Raw genomic sequence first — 20428 nt, 5'->3', positions numbered from 1 at the left:
GGTTTTATTTCAAAGACCACTGAGATAAATTCCTAGTGTCACCCAAAGGAATTCTTAGTATTGGCCTACAATTTCAAAATTTTGTATGCCAAATATTTGATGCTGTTTTGTTGGAGAAGATGTGATGAACTTTACGGTGAGAACACTTTAGGCTTATTCAAGACTCACTTTATACAGAGGGGAGATAATACGTAAAGAATTATGTAGGAGGAACCCAAATTTAATTCTAAGACATTGCTCAAATTAAACATCAATTTATCCCCTCTTCTATGCTCCAGCCTGGAGAATATAGGCTTTAATCCTCAATTCCATCCTGCAGAGGAAGCTGCACTGGCTGAGCATAGAGAGCAGGTGGCGCCAAAGTCAATCTTATCAGGCTGCCCTTTAAACGGGGCTTTCCAGGACAAGGAAGGGCTTTAGCCTGCATATTTACATATTATCTAAGAGAGATTTTAGAAGATTGTTTTTCTCCTTTGCTTAACAATTGTTCGGTATTCGAGTTTTTGTTTTATTTTCAGTCACTCGGTCAGTCCTTAATAGTTCTAAGAAGAATTCAAATTAAACTTACCTGGTCTTTCTTCTTTCCTTGCATGGCTCAACTACATACAGGAATAAAATTATTATTGACCTTGATTCCTTAGTGGCTGAAAGGAATGCCCGAGGATCCCTGAAGCTGTGATTAATGTTTTGTTTTGTTTTAAGGATGATTATTTTGAATAAACCTAGTCCTAAATCTAGGAATGAGCCCTAAGTACTCAGGAGAAGCAACAGAAATGCATTGGCTAGATTTGAATGAATCACAAAGTGTCTCCAAGTGCATGCTCTCTAAAGCAGGTGCTGGAAAATCACGTTGTACTTTCTTTGAGATTTTACTGAAAGACAATCAATTGGCTGCGCTGTGCATCTTGCATCCAATTCGTGTAGAGACTTGCCGAAAATTCTCATATCCCGCAATTTCAGGATGCTTTATCAACCTTGTCCTTAATCACAGATTCCCTTGTAAAAGCATTGTTGTGGCAAAGTGCAGTCCAACATTCACCTTGGTACAGAGTCTCACTTATCATCCTGTCCCGAGGTGGAGAACCTTGACCTGGGTGTGTTGAGTCAAGATTCTCAATCTTGCTACAGCTGAATTTTGCCCCTTCGGGTCAAACTTTAAAAGCCTTGACCCAACTCACAAGCTGATGCCTTTGATTCAGAGGTATTTCATGTCTTTCTGTAATCCAAGCTTCTATAGTTAATAGCAATGATGATGATGCTACCGTTTATTGAATGTTTACTAGATACCACACATGTAAGTGCGCACACACACACATAAACACATATAGAATGTGGCTAAATGCCAAGATATGATTTTTGTCTGTTGTATGAAAAACATGTAACAATTTTTGAATTGTGGTTCTATTTGCCCATCTATTCTTAAGGCTAATTTATGTTTACAGACTCTTGCTTTCATTATATCTGTCAGTATATAAAAGCACTTGCTGAGCCTGGCCATCTGGTGTGGGAAATAAGATTTATCATTTGCATTTCCACAAATAAGCAGAAATTTCATAACTATGAACTAAAACATAATTAATGATTTTGCTGATTATTCTTCCCTGAAATAGCCATTCACTGAAGTAGTGTCCTGTGCAGTCCTATGCATCTATAATTGCACACACACTTGTGATGATGTTCCAACTATCATTCATTTACCCTTGCATTTTTTTTTCAAGCTATTTATTTACTCTCAAAACCAATTATGAAAAGAGCAAGTCATATAAGCACACCAAATAGCTATATGAGAGCACTTAATAAATAATAATTGATAGACATGAAGATATCCTTAACAGATCCATGAAATGCATTTCAAATATATAATAATAATTCTACTAAGGATAAAATTAAGATTATTAGCACAGTCATACTGGGATTCCCTACACATATCATATACTAGCATGTGAAAATAACAGTTAATTCTCAATTATATCTATTAAAAGGCCAATAATATGTGTGTACGTATATCATATTTGTATATATGAGTATGCATATAATATATACTTCTCTTTGTATCTGCGGATATATGTGTGTACATACATTAGCGAGAATGTTATATGTGAACATATTTATTTAGGTTCATATATGTATATATTGTATTTTTCAATGATGGAATTTTTGCTTTCTCAAATACTTACTGCTCTTCAAATAAAATGATAAGACTAGGCTTTTTAGACTTCCCCGGGTACCACTCAACTCCAAGATGTCTGAAAGATAATCTAGCCTGTCCCAGCACTAAAAGTGAGGTTAAGGACATAGGCAAAATTAGACTCTTTCTAAAAACGTTCTGTTTCACACTATCCCTAGGGCAAAACAAAAATCATTTTTGCTTGGTCCTGTGAGGCCTCAATTTGTGTGTAGTCTTTCTCTGTTTTGGAAGCTGTCCTGACCCACTAATCCAAGTAAATGCCATTTAAAGCATATAGAGGAATTAAAATGATAGGGAAATGCATTACCATCTGGCGAGAAGCCCCCGGGAGTTGCCACTGAGAGAACTTAAAGGTCACAAAGGCCAAAAAGGATGGTGATGAAGGGTGTGAAGGGTGGGCTATGAAAAGCATGGAGCTGAGACTCTGAACACCTGTATTCTAGTGCTCGGTCAGCAATTCCCATCAGGTGCTTTATGCAGAATACATGATCTTCTTGAACCTAAATTCCTCATGAAAGGCATGAACCCGAAGGTAGCAAAAGTGTCTTTTATTAATACAATCCTATAGCCACTCAAAAACTTAAAGAATTGACTGATTGAATATTTAAATTGTTTACTCTGTATCTCCGTAGCTTTCCAGATAATAAAGCTCATTTTCTACCATTTCAAAGTTTGCATACATTCATATTTTTAGAGTAAATAATATTTTTAAGATTCTCAAGAAGACATTCTAGTAAAATATATTCTATTGAAAATTGTTTTCAAAGATAATGGTTGCCTCCATGTCGTGTATTGTTTGTTCTGGCTATTGTTTTAAGCACACCCAAAATTCATTAGCTGAACGTTTCACTCCTTCACTGTGGAACTTCACCACATAGTGGTGACAGGCAAAGACTGGAGCCAGCCACCTGGGCCAAAACCCCAGCTCCTCTGCGTACTAGCTGTGTAAATGTATGCAATGCCTCTTACTATCTCAGTGTAAAAAAGGGTTCATCATAATGCCCGTCTCATAGCATGGTTATATGCTTACATGCGTAAAGCATCTGTGACAGTACCTTCTAGTAAGTGCTGTGTAAGTGTCGGTTTTATTTGGCTGTTGTTGCCATTACTTATAGAAAACACAGATTAGGAGGACATTCTTGAATTCAACATTTTCCCTGTTATTTGACCTCTGATCTGATATGTTTGTAGACACTTTTGGAAACATTCGCCTACCAGAGGATGCTTCCGTTGCCCATGCAAACCGTCATAGGTTTAAACACACGCTCGTGCACACATGCACACGCACACTCACATGCACATTCATTCACACACATTGATCAGCATATGTGCCCTCAAAACTGCAAAGTGAACCAAAATTAGTCACATTGGTTTATCTTTCGAACATCATTGTCTAAGCATACAGTCTTAAATCTAAAAATCTTTGTTGTGAAAAAGACTAACATTTTCTTCTTGTAATGGATCTATATGAACAGAACTATACAGAAGGAGAAAATGGAGCAAGCAAAGCATAGGAGACAAGCTCTTGGGGCCTGCATTTTCTGCCCCAATTCTCTCCTTTCTGTCAACACACATATGCCTTCTCCACTTTCTTCTCCATTCCAGTCTGCCTCTTAGATCCACACCCACATGCCCCAAATTGTGTCCACGTTGGGAAAACTAAGGTGGCAGTGGGAAACATAGAGGCTGCCACTCCTGGGGGAATTCCGGGCAAGTTCCAGCCTCAGTCCTGCTTCTGGTCTGGACCTGCCTCCTAACCTCCCTAGGTTTGGTTGTCGTCGTTGTTGTTTTTCCTGCTGCCTTTGCTTTTGATCTTTAAAGTTGTCACATGAAGAGTTGGGACCAGATGATTCCCAACTACCTCTTAAGACTCTACAAGGAGTTGACTTATTTTCCACCTTGCAGCTCAGGGGCCATTCAGCCATAAGTGTTCCTTGGAAGCAATTCCCCTTCCCATTAACAAATAAATAATTACCGCTTCCCCTGAGAAATGAGAGTTTCAGACTGGTCCCATGTTTTATTGATGGAGACACTGTGATGAATCAGCTGGAGGAGCCCGTGTCTGGCTGCTGAAGGACCCTCACCAATGCTTGGAATCTTAACGAGGGCCGACATCACAGCGCTATGCAGAGCAGAGCGTGCGAGAGGAGGCTGGGTGAAGAGGACCCCGCTGCACCAGCACACACATCAGTGATAGCCTTCTCCAAGAGCATTTTATATTCAGAAGTGTTCAACCACTGATACTCCTTGAGATACTTACAACTCAAGGAGAAGCACTTAGGAAAGGTTGGGAGCGCTTCTTGGGCTGTACATAAGCGCACTGACCTTGAGGTGCTGGTACCTGGCCCATTCTTACCTCTGATACTGTCGGCTGTCAGCTGTAACACAGAGTGAGGCTGGACGTAACTATTCTCTTTTCTTTCTCTTTTGCATTGCAGGGCCTGGGTCGGTGAGAGGAATAAATGGATCCATCAGTCTGGCCGTACCACTGTGGCTGCTGGCAGCATCTCTGCTCTGCCTTCTCAGCAAATGTTAATAGAATAAAAATTTAAAAATAATTTAAAAAAACACACAAAAATGCGTCACACAGGATACAGAGAGAGAGAGACAGAGAGAGCGAGATGGGGGGAGACTGTTTATTTTACAACTTTGTGTGTTTTTAAATGAAGGGGGAAATAAGAAAACGAAGAAGAAAATACACTTAAAACCATTTTAAAGTCCATCAATAAAAACTTAACTATAAATCAGGGTGGGAAAACTTCTACAAGGATATGTGTATATCGAAGCAAAAGTATACTATATAAAGACTACATCATGCTAAGGACACCCGGATGTTGTAAAAATAGGAGGAGTGAAGAAGTGTCAGATGGATATTAACCCCCCCACACACACTTTATCCTTCCTTCATTCTTTTTCATCTGTGGAGAAATCAAAAATAAGGTCTTGCCTTTGGTGTTTATATTTCCATCATCTTTTTATTTTGTTATTCATTTGAGCTGATTCATAGCCATTTCAGACTATCAGTGGAATCCACGCTGGAATCCTGTGTTGAGCCTTTACCTGGCTTTCCTGCCTCCACTATCTCTCCAACTTTTAAGACCATCTCCTCCCCCTCCAGTGTGTTCTGTCTCCCCCACATCCATCCCAGAGACTCCCTTTATACCCCCCCATCCCCATAGCTGCTGCTTCTCTTCACCCCCTACCACACCCCCCAGCACTAGTCATGCCGCAAACGCTAGGAAGTGCCATTTTAATTTTCTCCACTGTGTGCGCGTGCTCAAGTCTCTCGCTCTCACGTGGGTGTACATGTGTGTGAGCGTGTGTGTGTCTCTCTCTAAAGCATGCCAAGGGAATGGTCCATGTGTACATAGACTCATTGTGCTGTAGATACTGTCCCGCACTGTAATTGTGAGATGCGGCTGTGACAAGTTGCTGGGGGACATGGTGGGGAAGGAGGCATGGAGCAGAGTCCCCCAACCTCCCCCATGGCTGTCGCATGACATCAGTGTGTATCCACACCAAGCTGTGCCCCTTCTAAGGGCAGAACCTCATATTCCTCCTAGTCCAATCATCAGAACCCAGTCGAGAGTCACTCAGAATATCACTGTAAATGAAAGTGCCTACTATTGACGGGGTGAGCAAACAGTAGAAAGAATCAGTGACGTCAATGAGGTGACCTAGGAGAGAAGGTTTCTGATTTCACTCTTGTTTCATGAGTCTGAGGAATTCATGTATTTCCTGGCTTTTTGCAGGCTTGGACCTGCTCTGCTGCAGGAGTGAGTAGCGTGTGTTGAGTAAATCCCAAGAACCAGGAAGGTCTCCAAGTGTTAACTCCCAATGAAAGGTTGATGAGCCACATGGAGATCCTAAGCAGCCCTGCTGTGCCCCTTCCCTGATCTTCAAATAACACTGCATTTGGCCCATGGATTCCCTTGAGCAGAGATTGTTTCCTATTTCAGATAAAATATAGTGAGAGTGAGCAAGGCAGGAAAAGTAGACAGATGCGCAGGTCCCTACTCCTTTTGTAGAGATGTTGGCAGAGCTCTATACAAAGCATTGACCATAACAAGAAGGAATCCATTCCTTGTGCTCCTTTGCAGATTTTTGTCCTGGTGTTGTAAGCTAATACTTTATTTGGTGGCCTGCACAATCTCCTTTTTTGCTCCACTGGTAATGTTTGCAGCACCATTGTTCGCAGTAGTCCATCATTATCCTAGGCCAGGCCGCTGGAATATATTCCACCTTCCCTGCTCACTTTTGGCTTCTGGTTCCTGAAAAAGATACTGTGGGGGGTATGATGTCTAAGTTTACATCGACAAGAGTCATCTGAAATGTGAGTTAGTTCCTTAATCAAAAGAACTGGGAAACTTGTAATAATTTAGGTCAAAGTTGTACACACGCCACAAAGCTTGGTATCGCCACAACACCAGGATTTTCTTAGGAAAGGTTTTGCAGAGAGAGCTGGCTCTCTGTCTGTAGATGTCTTTGTCAAGAAACCAACCATTGCTTTCACTTAAACTATAGGAGGCATTGGAAGTGGCTCAGTTTATGAAAAGACAGAGGATTATTATTGAGGTCACAATTGAATGTATTTCAGAAGAGCCAAATATGGTACCTCCTTTAGTTTTTGAAAAGACAGAGGATTATTATTGAGGTCACAATTGAATGTATTTCAGAAGAGCCAAATATGGTACCTCCTTTAGTTTTGGAACCTGCAAAATAGCTGTCACAGAATATAAAACAGGAAACGTCCTAACTGCAAATAGAAAAAGGAAGGAAGAGAGAAAGGAAGAGAAGAAGAGAGGGAAAAAGTGGAAAAGAGGGAAGGAAGGAAGGAAGGAAGGAAGGAAAGGAGGGAAGAAGAAAAGACAGACCTAAAATGTCTACTGATAGATTTCATTAATTGAAGCCTCTTTGCAATGAGCCTTGTCTTTGAAGGTAATGATCTCTTTGATAAGCAACATTTTAAATCTGTTCTAGGGGATTCTATTGTTTGTTTTAGAAAGCTTATTACCAGTCTTCTTTTATGATTGGGGTTTAGACATGAAACTGAAGGGCAAATTGGGCTTGGGGATGGATAAGAGTATTTGTGGCAGATCCTCGCATAGTACAGAAATTCTTATCCCAGAAAGTAGCTACTAAAATATAGGGAAGGTGAGCCATATTCCTATCCAGCATCAGTTTATTGACAATCGGGGTTTCTCTAACATTTTGGTCTTAGTACAGGAATAAAAGTTTATCATCATTGATGATAAATGTTTCCCACATATTGAAGAGCCAGTCACATTCTTAGGTGGAAGCTTTAGAGGAATGCATGCTAATTTAAAGATATATAAGAAAAGAAAAGTAGCAGGAGTTAATTTGGTTTAGTATCAGTTTCAGGAACAGATCCTTGTGGCATGTGACATATTTTAATCATACGCCTACATTTCGTATTGTCTCCACCCTATCATAACGACAAGGTCTTGATTTTATGGAAGGAGATTCTCCGCAGAAAGGAATGTCTGCCTTGTCAGCACCATTTGTTCCCTGAGTTTTAATATAATGGACCATATATTAAACATAATTAAACATATATTGAATATTGTGGTGTTTGCATATATCTCTGGCAGGATCTGGGAATTTAAAAAAAATTGTCCTGGCTCCTGTTTCAGAGCAAACATTGGCCCCAGAAATCTCCTAGGTTTGAGAATGTCTCTAAGCAATGTGAAGAATGGAGGAGAACCTAATTTGGAGAAAGGTCAGGAAAAAGGTGGCAGCCGGAGGACTGACACCAAGAAATTGAGTCTGAACATGGGACTTCTTGGAATTTAGTTCATCATATTGCTATAAATCCCTTCAAGAATCTTGTCCATTGGTAATCAAAACTTGAAACCCTGCACTGAAAAGAACCAACTGGTTGGAAATAATACCCTGAGAGGAGTGAAATTCATGAATTAATCTGAATGGCTAATATATTTAATGTCCTCTGTATGCAAAACGAAACTCCACCATTCATAAAACAAAATTCTTAGAACCGACCTTCAGTTAACGAAAGCAGAAATGACCTTGACCAAGGGCACTTCCTGAAGAATGAGAACTACCCTAGGTTTTACAACTGCAGAATTATATCTTCTGTGCAATTAACTGTTCATCAGAAGGTGTTGCCTTGTTGGAGGAACAGTCTTACTTGTTTTGAGACATGAAATCCCTCTGCCCTAAAAGAACTAAGGCTTAGGGAAAAATTGTGTCTTCTGTTGGGGAAGAAGTGTCCTATTGACCTTTGCCTTCTCTTCCAAGTCAGACTTCTCCCTTGCCATGGGCATTTTTTTACTACATATTCAGTCAACTGGGGCTATTCATAGAGACCTTGTAAAAGTACTCGTGATATTCATGTTCTTGGAGACAGAAACACAAATCTGTTTCTCCTCCAAAAATGGACTTACCTCCTTTGCACACAAAAACTAAACTCCTCAGCATGAAATTATTTCTGAGTTATTACCTACCAAGTTGTTAGCTTCTTAACTACTCCAGAGTCACAGTTTCCATCCCCAGGGTGGTTGTGGTTTGACTGTTTCTATTGGCTTGTCTCCCGGAATCTCTCCTTTTGCTTTTTGCAGGCCTTGAATTATTTGTGGAAAAATAATATATATGTGTATGTATTTTTTTTAATCTTATCTTTACAGATGCTATATTTACAATATTGTATGTATTATAAGACAAATCTAGAATAATGGTTAAAAGGAAGAAAAATACTGAATTTGGTTAAAAAAAAAAAAGAGCTATGCTTCATTTAGAAAGATACGGAGCCCCATTTTTTCCACTTCGTAATTACTTGTTTAAGAGGAATTTTTTGTGGACCAAGTTCCATGGGATTAACCATGGCCTTATTTTTCTCTTCATCTTCATTAACTTTTTAGCCTGAATTTAGTCTTGGTTACAAGTAACTATCAATTTTTTATAGAAATTTAAGTGCAGTGTTATATCTGACCTATAAAAACTATTAATATTTTGAAGACAAATGTTAAACATAGCACAAAAATGGTGAGATAGGACCCTAAATTAAAAAACTCAAATTCAGTTCAGGAAGGCTTCTTCTTTCTTCCGTACTTAAAATATTTCTCTTTCAAAGACTACATTTGCCCCAGTGATGTAAATTTTCCATCATGGTTGGCATAATATCTGTAAACATCTCACTAAATGCAAAATGGAGTTTACATTTATGTGCATACTAGTGGAAGAGAAGTAAACTCTTCTCATTTGCATGTAGCTGTGCTGTCAAATGCGGCCCAACTGAAATTCAAGAGAGAACTTGTTTTCCCCCAGCAACATACGTCACTTTCCTCTTGGCAAGGAAGCTGGTGGTAACGTTAGGTTTAGGTTTAACATTTACACCAGTGCAAATGTTTATGGATATTATGGAAAACTTATTTTAAAATCTTGATTTCCTTTCAGTGCATTTACATACTGTGTGCTGATTAATAAATTAGGCACCAATCATGTGTAAATCAATGTAAATCACTAGTTTATGTACATAATATAAACTATGTAAACTTCATTTTTCATGCAGTGCCCAGGTTCAGCTAAATCTATGAATCTTAAAGAAAAAAAAATCAAATAAAAACTAAAGCATTTCACAGGTGAGAATAGGAAGGAGTATGACTAATGTCCCGAACAAGAAGGTTGCCTCAGCAAAAGGAAGCAGACCCACAGGAACTATTAAAGGTGACATCCTGCTCAAGTCACAGGAGGCCACCTCTTTGTTCCTGAGAGACCTAAGTGGAGTTTCTCCCAACTGTTGCCACAGCTGTCTCACCTGACCCCAAAGCAAGGGAAATGAGAAGACAGGGAGGAAGGAGTTTTAAGGTCTCATGTATCTGTTGCATCAACTCCCAGTGTCTTCTTGTTACTTCTTACCCACCATCTAGGATGGCTTATTTAAATGGATCCAAGGAGGTCACCTACAGCTTGGTGAGCAAAATATTACTCAGTTTTTATCTTCCATCAGAGAAAGACATTGGGAAAGCTTCTTTTTCATCTTGATTCTAAGAAATTGTAGGATATAAGAAATATGCTATATCCTTGAGAAATATCTTGCCAAGTTACCCTAGGAAATGATTACTTTTACTTAATCTGATAGACCTGTATTTCTACATATCTATCCTGAATATTGCAAATGAGGACATAATTACTTTAATTGGGACTATCTCTCTCAGGCACCTTCTCTTGGAGTCTTTTTGAAGGGTCTGATGTGTTTAAAAGAGTGACATATATGTATTTTCTACAATCTGAACAGCCACAAAGAGCTATCAAAGAGATGACTTTGGGAATCACATGAACTTTCTGCATGGATTGTTATAGAAAGCAACTTAGGTCAAATTGACATTACACTTAAAGTACACTCCTCCACCCAAGATAAATGGCAACTTCAAGGTGAAGCAGAAAGTCAAGAGAATTGGATTCTGGCTGGGGTCTGCCCACAAACAAGCTAGGTGACCTTAAGCAAGTCATTTAACCTTCCTGAGACCTGGTTTTCTCATACTGAAAGTAAGGAATTTGGATCACATCTCTAAGACCTCTGTCAGCTCTAAACTCTGATTCTGAATAAGAATTTCACGCTCATGTAGCATGTGGCCAGCTGGTCATTCCAAGGAGCTGTGTGTCACCTTCAGTTTGGCCTCTGTACCACCTTCATTTCTCGGTACCATCATTCCATCATCTCCATTTCAAAAGCCAAAACGTCTAGAATACAGGGTCCCTGGACTGGTTCTAAAATCCTCTTCTGATCAAAACTTCTTAGCAATGTAGAGAAGGGACACATTCAGATGATACTGAAGGCATTGAAATAGCTGGAGTTTTTTCCTTATAATAAAAAATCGAACTGTTGCACTGTATTCTAATAATCTTTCATAGGAAGGAAAGTAGCCAGATTGAGTATTATGCATGCTGTGCATATGAAAGGAAACATCAGGGGTTTTTTTTGTTTTTGTTTTTGTTTTTTTCCTCATCCTGGGCCAAGTGCCTCATTTCAGTAAATGTGTATCCTTGAAAATTCTGCTTGTGCTGGTGGCAGTAGGCATGTGGTCCCGGGCAGGTTCAAAAGGCTGTTCTGTGAGAAAAAGGCAAGACAATACATTTTGTTTTGTAAGGAATTTCTCATGACATGAGTTTCCCTAAACTTGACTTAGAGGCTGTGAAGTCAAGCAAATGGACAGAGAGAAAACAAGCCTCATTTTCAAAAAGTACAGGTCGATATCATTTAAAGAAGACAAGTTAAAAATAGGACAAAAAGAAACACATTTCAGGAGGTGACAGAGTCAAATACAGTAAGAGTCATTGTGAAAGCCAAGATCAAATGTGGAAGTTCAGTTCTCTGAGAAGAGGGGACACAGAAATGATGCTTCTCAGGCAGTTAATGAGGAATTACTTTCTTGTGCCATATTCTGAAGGGATTGAGCACAGGCCCACTTGTTTTAACCCATCGAAGCGTAGCCCCACGCTATCCTGGAGGCTCAAATTAGCTTTTTCAGTCATTGCCTAGGAGAACAGAAACCATCTGAGTCTCCTGTGTACTGTAGAGCAGGGATTATCCGTAACTTCCCAGCGTTAGTATCACTTGATGTAGATAAGGATGTGGGATGTGCTTAGAGCACTTACCAAGCTCTCTTTAAGTGGGAGAATGACCTGCCCATAGGACAACTCCCCATTTTCATGGTTACTTCAGAGGTGTCTCTTTGAGTGGTGCTCCTGGATCTACTCCTACAGCTACATTTTCCTCTGCACAAGCCTTCTCTATGTAAAGCCAGGCACAGAGTAAAAATCTGCTTCTTGCAAATGAAGAAAAAACATGGAGCTACTAGCTTCATGGCATGTGGCAGTAATTCTAAGATATCTGTGGCCTTTTCTGGACCCACTTCCCTAAGTCTTTGCTTTTCACCAGAGAATGTAAATGGTTCATTCTGGTGATTATGGCCAAGTCCTGCTCCCTAAGTATTCACTGGGTTTGAGGGAAGGTTAAAGGGAAAAAGATGCAGGGGGAGAGAAGCATGGGACAAAACCTCCGCCTTCTTTCCCCCCAACCTTGCCTCACCCCTTCCTTATCACCGCTCTACTGAAGGGTGTATAAATCCTGCTCTTGGTTAGAATTCTCCTTATTAACAGTGTTATATACATATAAATATATATATATATAAATATATTCCTTTTTTTCAGCCCTGTAGACATAAACAAAACTTTTCCTTGATGATACAAACACATGGCCATTTTTTATTTGTTTTTTTGTTGTTGTTGTTCAAAGTTTATTGGATGGATTTTTTTCCCTGGACACTAGCTCTGTGAAGGAAAATAAAAAGCGCAATGTGTGTTTAAAAAAAAATTAAAATTAAAAAAAGCTTTTTTTCTTTTCTTTTAAAATGTATTTAAATTCTGTTTCTCTCTTCTGTTACTTTACACGTATGAATGCTCTGCTCTTCTGTGATCTTAAAACAAAATGAAATAAATGTGAAAAGGAGACATGTCTTCATTGCCCTGAGTCAGTGATCTTGTGGCCGACCGCACTGCCTCTTGGAGGTTGGTGCTCACGAATAAGATAGGAAACGGAGCCAATGATGAAAATAATGTGAAGAAGGGGTGGACAGAATGCCAGAGAATCTCTTGCAGGCTCTATCAGTATCTCTCCTATCACAGAAGGGAATGTGGCATTTATAATAATTGTCTTCAACTAAGCAAAGAGGTTCCCTGCAAGCTTTTTCTTTTTCTCCCTTAAGGGATCATAAGAAAGAGCATTAATTACCATTGGGAAGCTACAGGTAAAGCATTAAGAAGTTCCAGATTGTTATATTTGAATGAGACCTTAGGACATAATCCCCAAAAAAACATTAGGGAGTATACTCTTTCATTAAAGTCTCCATAGTAGGGGTATCTTTAAGGATTGGTTTTAATAAGATCCTACTTGATAGCAATAGAAGGAACAAAATTACTTTCTAAAGCCACCTATTTTTTTTTCTACTTGTGAAAAAGAAAGTGTTGTCTATTCTTACTGAGAGCCATTACCTTCACAAAATGCGTCCAGAATCTCTATAGAATTCCTATAGCATTGCACAGGACAGACAGGAGATAGCGAAAGAAAATGAGAAATAAGCAATTCACAATCTGAAGAGGTGAGGTTGGTTCGTTGTACATGAGAAGTGATTGGGAGGGTCTGAAGTTTGACTCTTAGTAGCCAAATTAGATCAGGAAAAAACAAGAGAACTGATGCTGAATCAGAGTGTGGCTGAGGGAGAGGGTGAGGAAGTAAGCACTCATGATCAAATCCAATGATTGGCAAAAGGTCTCAGACAGAAGCAAACCCCTGGTCCCCTCTGGTTTAAAGAGACCGTTTAAGGGCCTAATCTTCCCAAATTTGAATTTTATATAAAATTCTGGAAATGCCTTTCTTCAATGAGTTTACCAAACTCAAAGTTAAAGACATAGTTCTCAAACAAAATAGCCCTCACGTCACAAATGAGGGTGGCTTGAGGTCCCTGAATTTGTGGCTCATGTCTGAGCCACAATTTCAGGGTTCCCACTATCCTCTCAGATGTAATAATTTCTAGAATGTCACAGAACGCAGGAAAGTGTTATCCTTATGATTACAGTTTTATTATAGCAAAAAGACGCAAATCAGAACAGTTAAAGAGAGACACATAGGGCAAAGTCTGAGAGAATCCCAAACATGAAGTTTCCTTTGTCCTTATCGCATGGAGTCAGGACACACTACCCTCCCAGCACACTGATGTGTGACAATGCCCAGTCTTTGGTGCACAGAGTTTTTATTAGAGTTTTGTCACTTAGGCATGATTGATTGAATCATTGGCAGAACAGCTGAACTCCTTCTCCAGGTCAGACTGATGTCACTACCACAAGACCCAAAGCCCCACTACTCTAACCACCTGGCTGGTCTTTCTGGCATGCCAGCCCCAATCCTGAATCATCTTGCTGTCATAAACTCTCTAGGGGCCCACCAGAAGTTACCTCATTAGCATGAACTATCAGGTGTGACCCAAGGGCCCAACATGAATAACAAAGAAACTCCTACTACTTGGAAAATTCCAAGGACCTAAAGGTTACCTCCCAAGAACCTGGGGCAAAGGGTAGCCATATACCTCCCATTTCCAATCTTACATAAAAAGACAAAACAAAACAAAACAAAAAAAAAAACCACTTGGGAGTCTCTAATAGCATTGTCCCCAAGTGGCTTGAGATTTTTTTTTCCTTTTAGCCACAAAAGCTACAGGGTTAGAAAGTTAACACCACCTTGAGGCTTTGCCTTCTGAGTGGCCCAGAAGAAATTCCTTGTTGTATATCCCACTTTCTACTCCCTTTATACCCATGTATTTAAAAGTATGTTCAAAGCAGCAACTGAGAGCTGGAAAGAAGGGAGTCTGTGAATCTAACCTCTTAATGAAAGGGCCATGTCTTTTTCACCTTTGTGATCCTTTCAGACCTAGCACAGTGAATGGCTAATAATTTAGCAAACATTTGTCAAAATAGAATTGAGTTGTGTTCAATGCAACCAACAAATGTACTTCATGTGGAATTATTTTCTACCAATCACTGTAACCTCACCACAGTGGCAGAAGACTTCTAAATTCAAATCTATGGAACAAAAGGCAGAACCCTCCCTCACACACACACAAAATTGTTACACAAACATGGAACACTTGGCTGCCTGTAAGCCCGAGAGTGGAGACTTACTGGTCTTTGGTGTGAAGAGGAAAAGGCCCTTTCTCCACTCTCCCCGCCAAGTTCCTTCTCTTCTACTCCTTAGACTGGGCCATTGGCGTAGACTTTCATCAGTTAAAGCTACTTCCTGGCCCGCAAATCTCAAACTGTTGAGGATCTTTAGAAAACCCTGGGAGTTGTGTTTGAGAACAGAGAAGGGGAGGTCTTCTAACTTAATCACCTCTTACAGACCCAACCATTCTCAATGAAAAGGTGTGGGTTAACTTGTCATGTGCTTTTAAAACAAGACAGTTTTTACTACATAAGGTCATGTGAAATTGGGACTGGCCATGTTCTCTCTACTTTGTGTCATTCTACTTGCTCACCCTGCCCCTGTCTGGCCTCCCAGATCAAACTCGAGATCTGTTGGTCCAAAGAACTTCTACCTCGGGTCTGTCCGCATGGAGAAGACAGTGGGCACAGGCACCAGAGGTGGACCTCAAAACAGAAAAAGTTAGGGGTCCCCGGAAAAAGAAAGACAACTTTCAGGACACAAGTCATTTTAGTCCCCCAGCTATTTTTTGTTTTTTAAGATTTTATTTATTTATTTGACAGAGACAGAGATAGCGAGAGCAGGAGCACAAGCAGAGGGAGTGGGAGAGAGAGAAGCAGGCTTCCCGCCGAGGAGGGAGCCTGATGTGGGGCTCGATTCCAGAACCCTGGGATCATGACCTGAGCCGAAAGCAGGCGCTTAATGACTGAGCCACCCAGGCGCCCCTCCCCCAGCTATTTTTGTGACCTATGCCCTACCAGCTCTTCTTGCCCAAGCACACTTCCAGCAGAGTGTTAGAATTACAAATGCAAAAACCTCAGTAGTTGAGGATTTAAGGGAACAAATGGAATGCAAAAACTAACAGTCTCTATCAAGCCAGGAATTAGCCTAACCATACCAGAGACAATAAATCAATGGTAAAACTCCCAGTGCTGTTTCAAAAGTAAAGGCTGATCCAACGTACATTCCTGAATTGTTTTTGCAGGATCGAAACCGTGCCCCATAGGGTTAATGAAGTTAAAACTAGCAGAAAACTTAAACCTTATTTTTTTCAGAGAACTGTTTCTCCCCTAATCAGCTATTGTATCTTTTCACACCCTACTCATAAATCCATTAGCTGTTTTTACAGAAGCCTGGACTCAAGGTCAACTGAAATTCCAGCCTCTGAACAAGCAAAACCCTGCATTCCTTACCCTGAGATAATAAGCCCAAGACCCTATCCAGTTTATACCGGGCTCTAGGAGCATGCCCAGAGCTCCTATCCCCAGTCGCCTCTGCTTCATTATAATGTCAAAGTCTCCGCCCTAGGAGGGGCACAAGCTTCATTAACATAACATAGGATGCCTAACTATGCCTGCGCAACTGCATGCTTGCCCTTTACGGGAGATGACAAAGCTCCCCTTGTGACTATCTGTCCTAAACCCTAAATAAAAAGAACCCGCTCACCCCTGCTCAGGGAACCACTGTTTGAAAGTTATTCTCCATGATCTCCTTATTTGCTGCAAATAAAGATTATTTTGTGTGACAACCCCTGCCCATCCCCCCGGTAGTCTCTACCTGTTAACTCTAGGAGGGTTACAGACCCTGATCAAAACCTCAGGAATGGGGAAGGACACGGGTTAGGTCAAGAGAAATGGTGTGGTTATAGTCCCAAGCAGCTCCAGCTGAAGAGTCCAGAAGCTCCCAGGCAGCTGTCAATGAAAAAGGACCTGTATTATGGTTTTTACTACAGCAACCGCGGGCTCCATCCGCAGACCTCTACCGCATTAACATTTTGACTCCAAATCCCTGGACTCTGAACATACTTCTCTGTCCTTTTATTCTTTCCTGGCTCCTAGATTATTAGCGTAACCTGTACTGTTGAGTTTTTTCCTTATTCTTTTTTTTTTAAGGTTTTATTTATTTAATTGACAGAGAGAGAGAGAGACAGGGAGAGCAGGAACACAAGCAGGAGGAGTGGGAGAGGGAGAAGCAGGCTTCCCGCTGAGCAGGGAGCCCGATGCGGGGCTCCATCCCAGGACCCTGGGATCATGACCTGAGCCGAAGGCAGACGCCCCTTGCCTTATTCTTAATATGTAAATTCCCAGGCTCTATACCAGCAGTCGAGATGGAATAGCTTTCAAGTAGCACCGATTCACCCAGATACGTTAATATTTCAGCAAATTCTGAAAGAAAAGAAAAGAAAACAAAACCTCCCAGAACCAAGAGGATTCCCCAAGGAAAGGATTGAGAACCCCTCCGGAATGGAGACATTTCGCACTTGCTGGACATTTGGGTTGTGCACTTGAAAAAGCTCCTCATAAACATGGCCCACAAGTCTGGCCAACCCTTCCCCGCTTCGCCTCTCACCAGCCCAGACCTGCTACAATACACTGCCCTGAACCGATTTCACCTGGCCTGGAGAGTTATGTAGCTGGACCAAGAAAGAAATGAGCCAGAAGGAGGCCTGAGTCATGGCCATTAAATACACATGGGCTTTCCCAAGACACACACATTCCTCTGCCCCTACACTCACTCAACATGCAGCCACATTCTAGGACTTGGAGAATCTGTCTCAGGGCACGCATGACCAGTGGTAAAATGTGAAAAGATACACAGCTCTCCCTCTGCATCTATTAGTCCTTGTTTGACAAACTCCATCTTTCAGCGAAAAAAGCCTGGCTCAGGCTTTCTCTTGTTGTTCTAGAAGGATCATATTCTTATCCCTAAGTAACAACATTCTGGTGTTTTTCCCTCTTTAATCCTAATTTGTGATAAAATAATGGTACTTTCAGGATGACAAGATATTTGGATATTAAGTAGTTGGACTGGCAAGGACCCCAATTACCTAATTCTGCCTCACATTCTAATTTTTTTCTTTTTTTATGAATTCTTTTAAATTAATATTTATGGAATGTAGTAATATACACCTGCATTTTTTGTGTGTGAAAATAATACCCATACAGTCTTGGTATTATGTCTCTCCACTTTTTTGATAATATAATTATGCAATATTTATGTATAATATGCTTGTAGTCACTGTTCAGATTACTGTTTTGCATTGATTCACATTGTAAATTAATACTGAGAAGAAACAAGAGATAAAAACACAGGAGAGTTAGTTTCCCAGTGGTTAGTGCTAACGACACAGGCCTGCAGCCCCAGGCCACCGTGAATTTTCACACCAGATCTTAATTGGAGTTAACTGAGCTTTTCTTTCTCCCTCTCTCTCTTTTGTACCCTAAATAGGCACGAAGGTTTTCATCTTCCCAAAGTCCCTTTGAAAATAAAGAAGTAATAAAGCAGAGGTTAAAACAAAAATTCCTGGTGGATAGAGTCACTGTTGTCATTAACATTTTAAATGGTTATTTTTAATGGTACATTTAACTAAAGCTAACTTATCCGTGGGAAGAGAATGTGGCCATTAAGATCGGCATCTGTTGAACAAACTGAGGCCCATGTTCAGTGATGCATGATTATAACACCAAGAATATTATATGCTAACAGCAGCCTCATTAGCATTAATTGCTGCATTTTGTCTCACTTAAAACCTCCTGTATATATAACATTTGCTAAATACCTTATTGTTTTTGAAATAAATACACCCTAAAATATTATCACACCAATAACAATGGAACTAATCCAAGATCGGCATGGGAGACATGATGATGAAAAGAAAAGAGAGAGAATGCTACCTCCGTGGCCTGACAGTGATTACACGGCCTGACGATGTCCACTTGAAAGGGTTCACATAGAGGGGTGTGGCGCTGCAAATGCAAGGTCACTTCTCACTGTTTAACACGTTGTCCAGTGGGAGTGGTGGGAAAAACCTCTGGGAAGGTGTGAATACACAGATGCCAATTACTGTGCATTCATTCATTCGCTTGTTCACTCACAAGGCTCCAAGAAGAGACTAGTGTGGGCCAGGCACCATGCCTAATTACTCACCTGCTCCCCAAGGACAAGCTCTTGTCCTCCGGACTTTATGTCTATCCAGGCAGAGAGACTTTTGTTTTTGTTTTAAAGATTTATTTATTTATTTTAGAGAGAGAGAGCAAGAAAGAGAGAGAGAGAGAGGTGGGGGGAGGTGCAGAGGGAAAGGGAGAGAGAGAATCCTCAAGCAGACTGCCCGCTAAGCGCGGAGCCCGACTTGGAGCTCAATGCAGGGTTCGATCCCAGGACCCTGAGATCATGATTGAGCCGACATCAAGAGTCGGCTGCTTGGCTGACTGAACCACCCAGGCGCCCTGTTTTGAGGGGTTTTTTAAGATCTTATTTTTAAGTAATCTCTACATCCAATGTGGGGCTTGAACGCACAACCCCAAGATCAAGAGTCACACACGCTACCGACTGAGCAAGCCAGGTGCCCCAGGAAGATAGACGTTTAACAAAGATTTATAAGTCAATCATTTCATGATGCAAATAAGGTATTTTAACAACCCTTTTAGAGTCCTGCCATTTGGCCTACGCCTAGAGCTGTGTGTAGGTGAAATTGGGATCACTAAAAATGGGGCCGTGAACACCTTTTATGAATGGAGGGTGCAACTTTTCAGAACTCTTTACCACATGCAGTGTCCTAATTCCTCCTTTCCCTTTTAAACTATTTGATTCTGGAAGGTATTTCTGCTGTTCTCTCAGAATATGTCACACACACACACACACACACACACACACACACACACACACCTGCGTCCATAGCGATGTTTCCTCACAGCTGTCCTGCATCATGAGCCCCCTGGAATTTCCCCCATTTATGATCTGTCACTGAAAACAGGGTTAGTGTTCTGGCTACACCCTTGTCAACACACCATTCATTTCTTCATTCATTACCCGGTTATTTGTGGGTCCTTACTCTTTGCCGGGCTCTGTGCTAGGACCCGGGATGCCTTGCAAGTAAAGGTGACTGCTGTTTTTTGATCCTTATCTCTACCTGCTTACTCAAGCTTCTGGTTGAGAAGATCATTTTGAAAGAGCGTTAAGTGAGGTGAAATTGTGGCAGCAAATCAGCATTGCACATTGAAAGAAATGGCTGTGATGCTCATGAGGGACTGTTGAGGGCTTGCTGTCCGGAGAGGAGGCGATGAGAATATGTGAATGATGTGTGGAGGTGCACACCACTGAAAGCTGGCTTGGGGAAAGGAGGAAGAGGAGAGAGAACCTCCTGAAGAATAAATGGTCATGAGCACAAAAGAGTATCACAAAGATTAGGCAGGGAACCCAAATCAGGAGTAGGCCTGAGCTCCATTTGGAGGTTAAGGTCCTGTGGAAAAGGGCAAGGGAAAGACTTTACAGGAATAAACTATTGATGATGATGATAAACTATTTTCATGTCCTCAAATTTTTATGTATTATTTTTGTTAAGCTTCACATGAATTTGGGTGGTCGCTAATATTATTAGTCCTATTTTACATAAGAAGAAACTGAATTTTTCCAAAGTTAAATGATGGCCCAAAGGAAATCAATAGACTGGAATCCAAATTCAGATCTATATGCTTCCACAGGCATTGCTCTTAACCCCGGCACTAACT

General features: G+C 40.7%; 1 protein-coding gene across 3 annotated transcripts in view; it reads left to right on the top strand.

Moving 5' to 3' along the window:
• LSAMP (limbic system associated membrane protein) overlaps positions 1-12685 on the top strand; it is a 645767-nt gene extending 633082 nt beyond the window's left edge. For all 3 annotated transcript variants that reach the window (XM_078066400.1, XM_078066398.1, XM_078066402.1), the window contains one exon: positions 4627-12685. In XM_078066400.1, coding sequence (XP_077922526.1) covers positions 4627-4724 — 98 coding nt within the window. In that variant the 3' untranslated portion in view covers positions 4725-12685. The remainder of the gene's footprint in view (positions 1-4626) is intronic.
• The last annotated feature ends 7743 nt before the right edge of the window (positions 12686-20428 follow it).

The sequence above is a fragment of the Halichoerus grypus genome, chromosome 1, assembly GCF_964656455.1.
Source record: "Halichoerus grypus chromosome 1, mHalGry1.hap1.1, whole genome shotgun sequence".
Classification (NCBI taxonomy): domain Eukaryota; kingdom Metazoa; phylum Chordata; class Mammalia; order Carnivora; family Phocidae; genus Halichoerus; species Halichoerus grypus.
The sequence above is the reverse complement of the archived record's forward strand: the minus strand, read 5'-3'. Positions and strand labels throughout refer to the sequence as shown.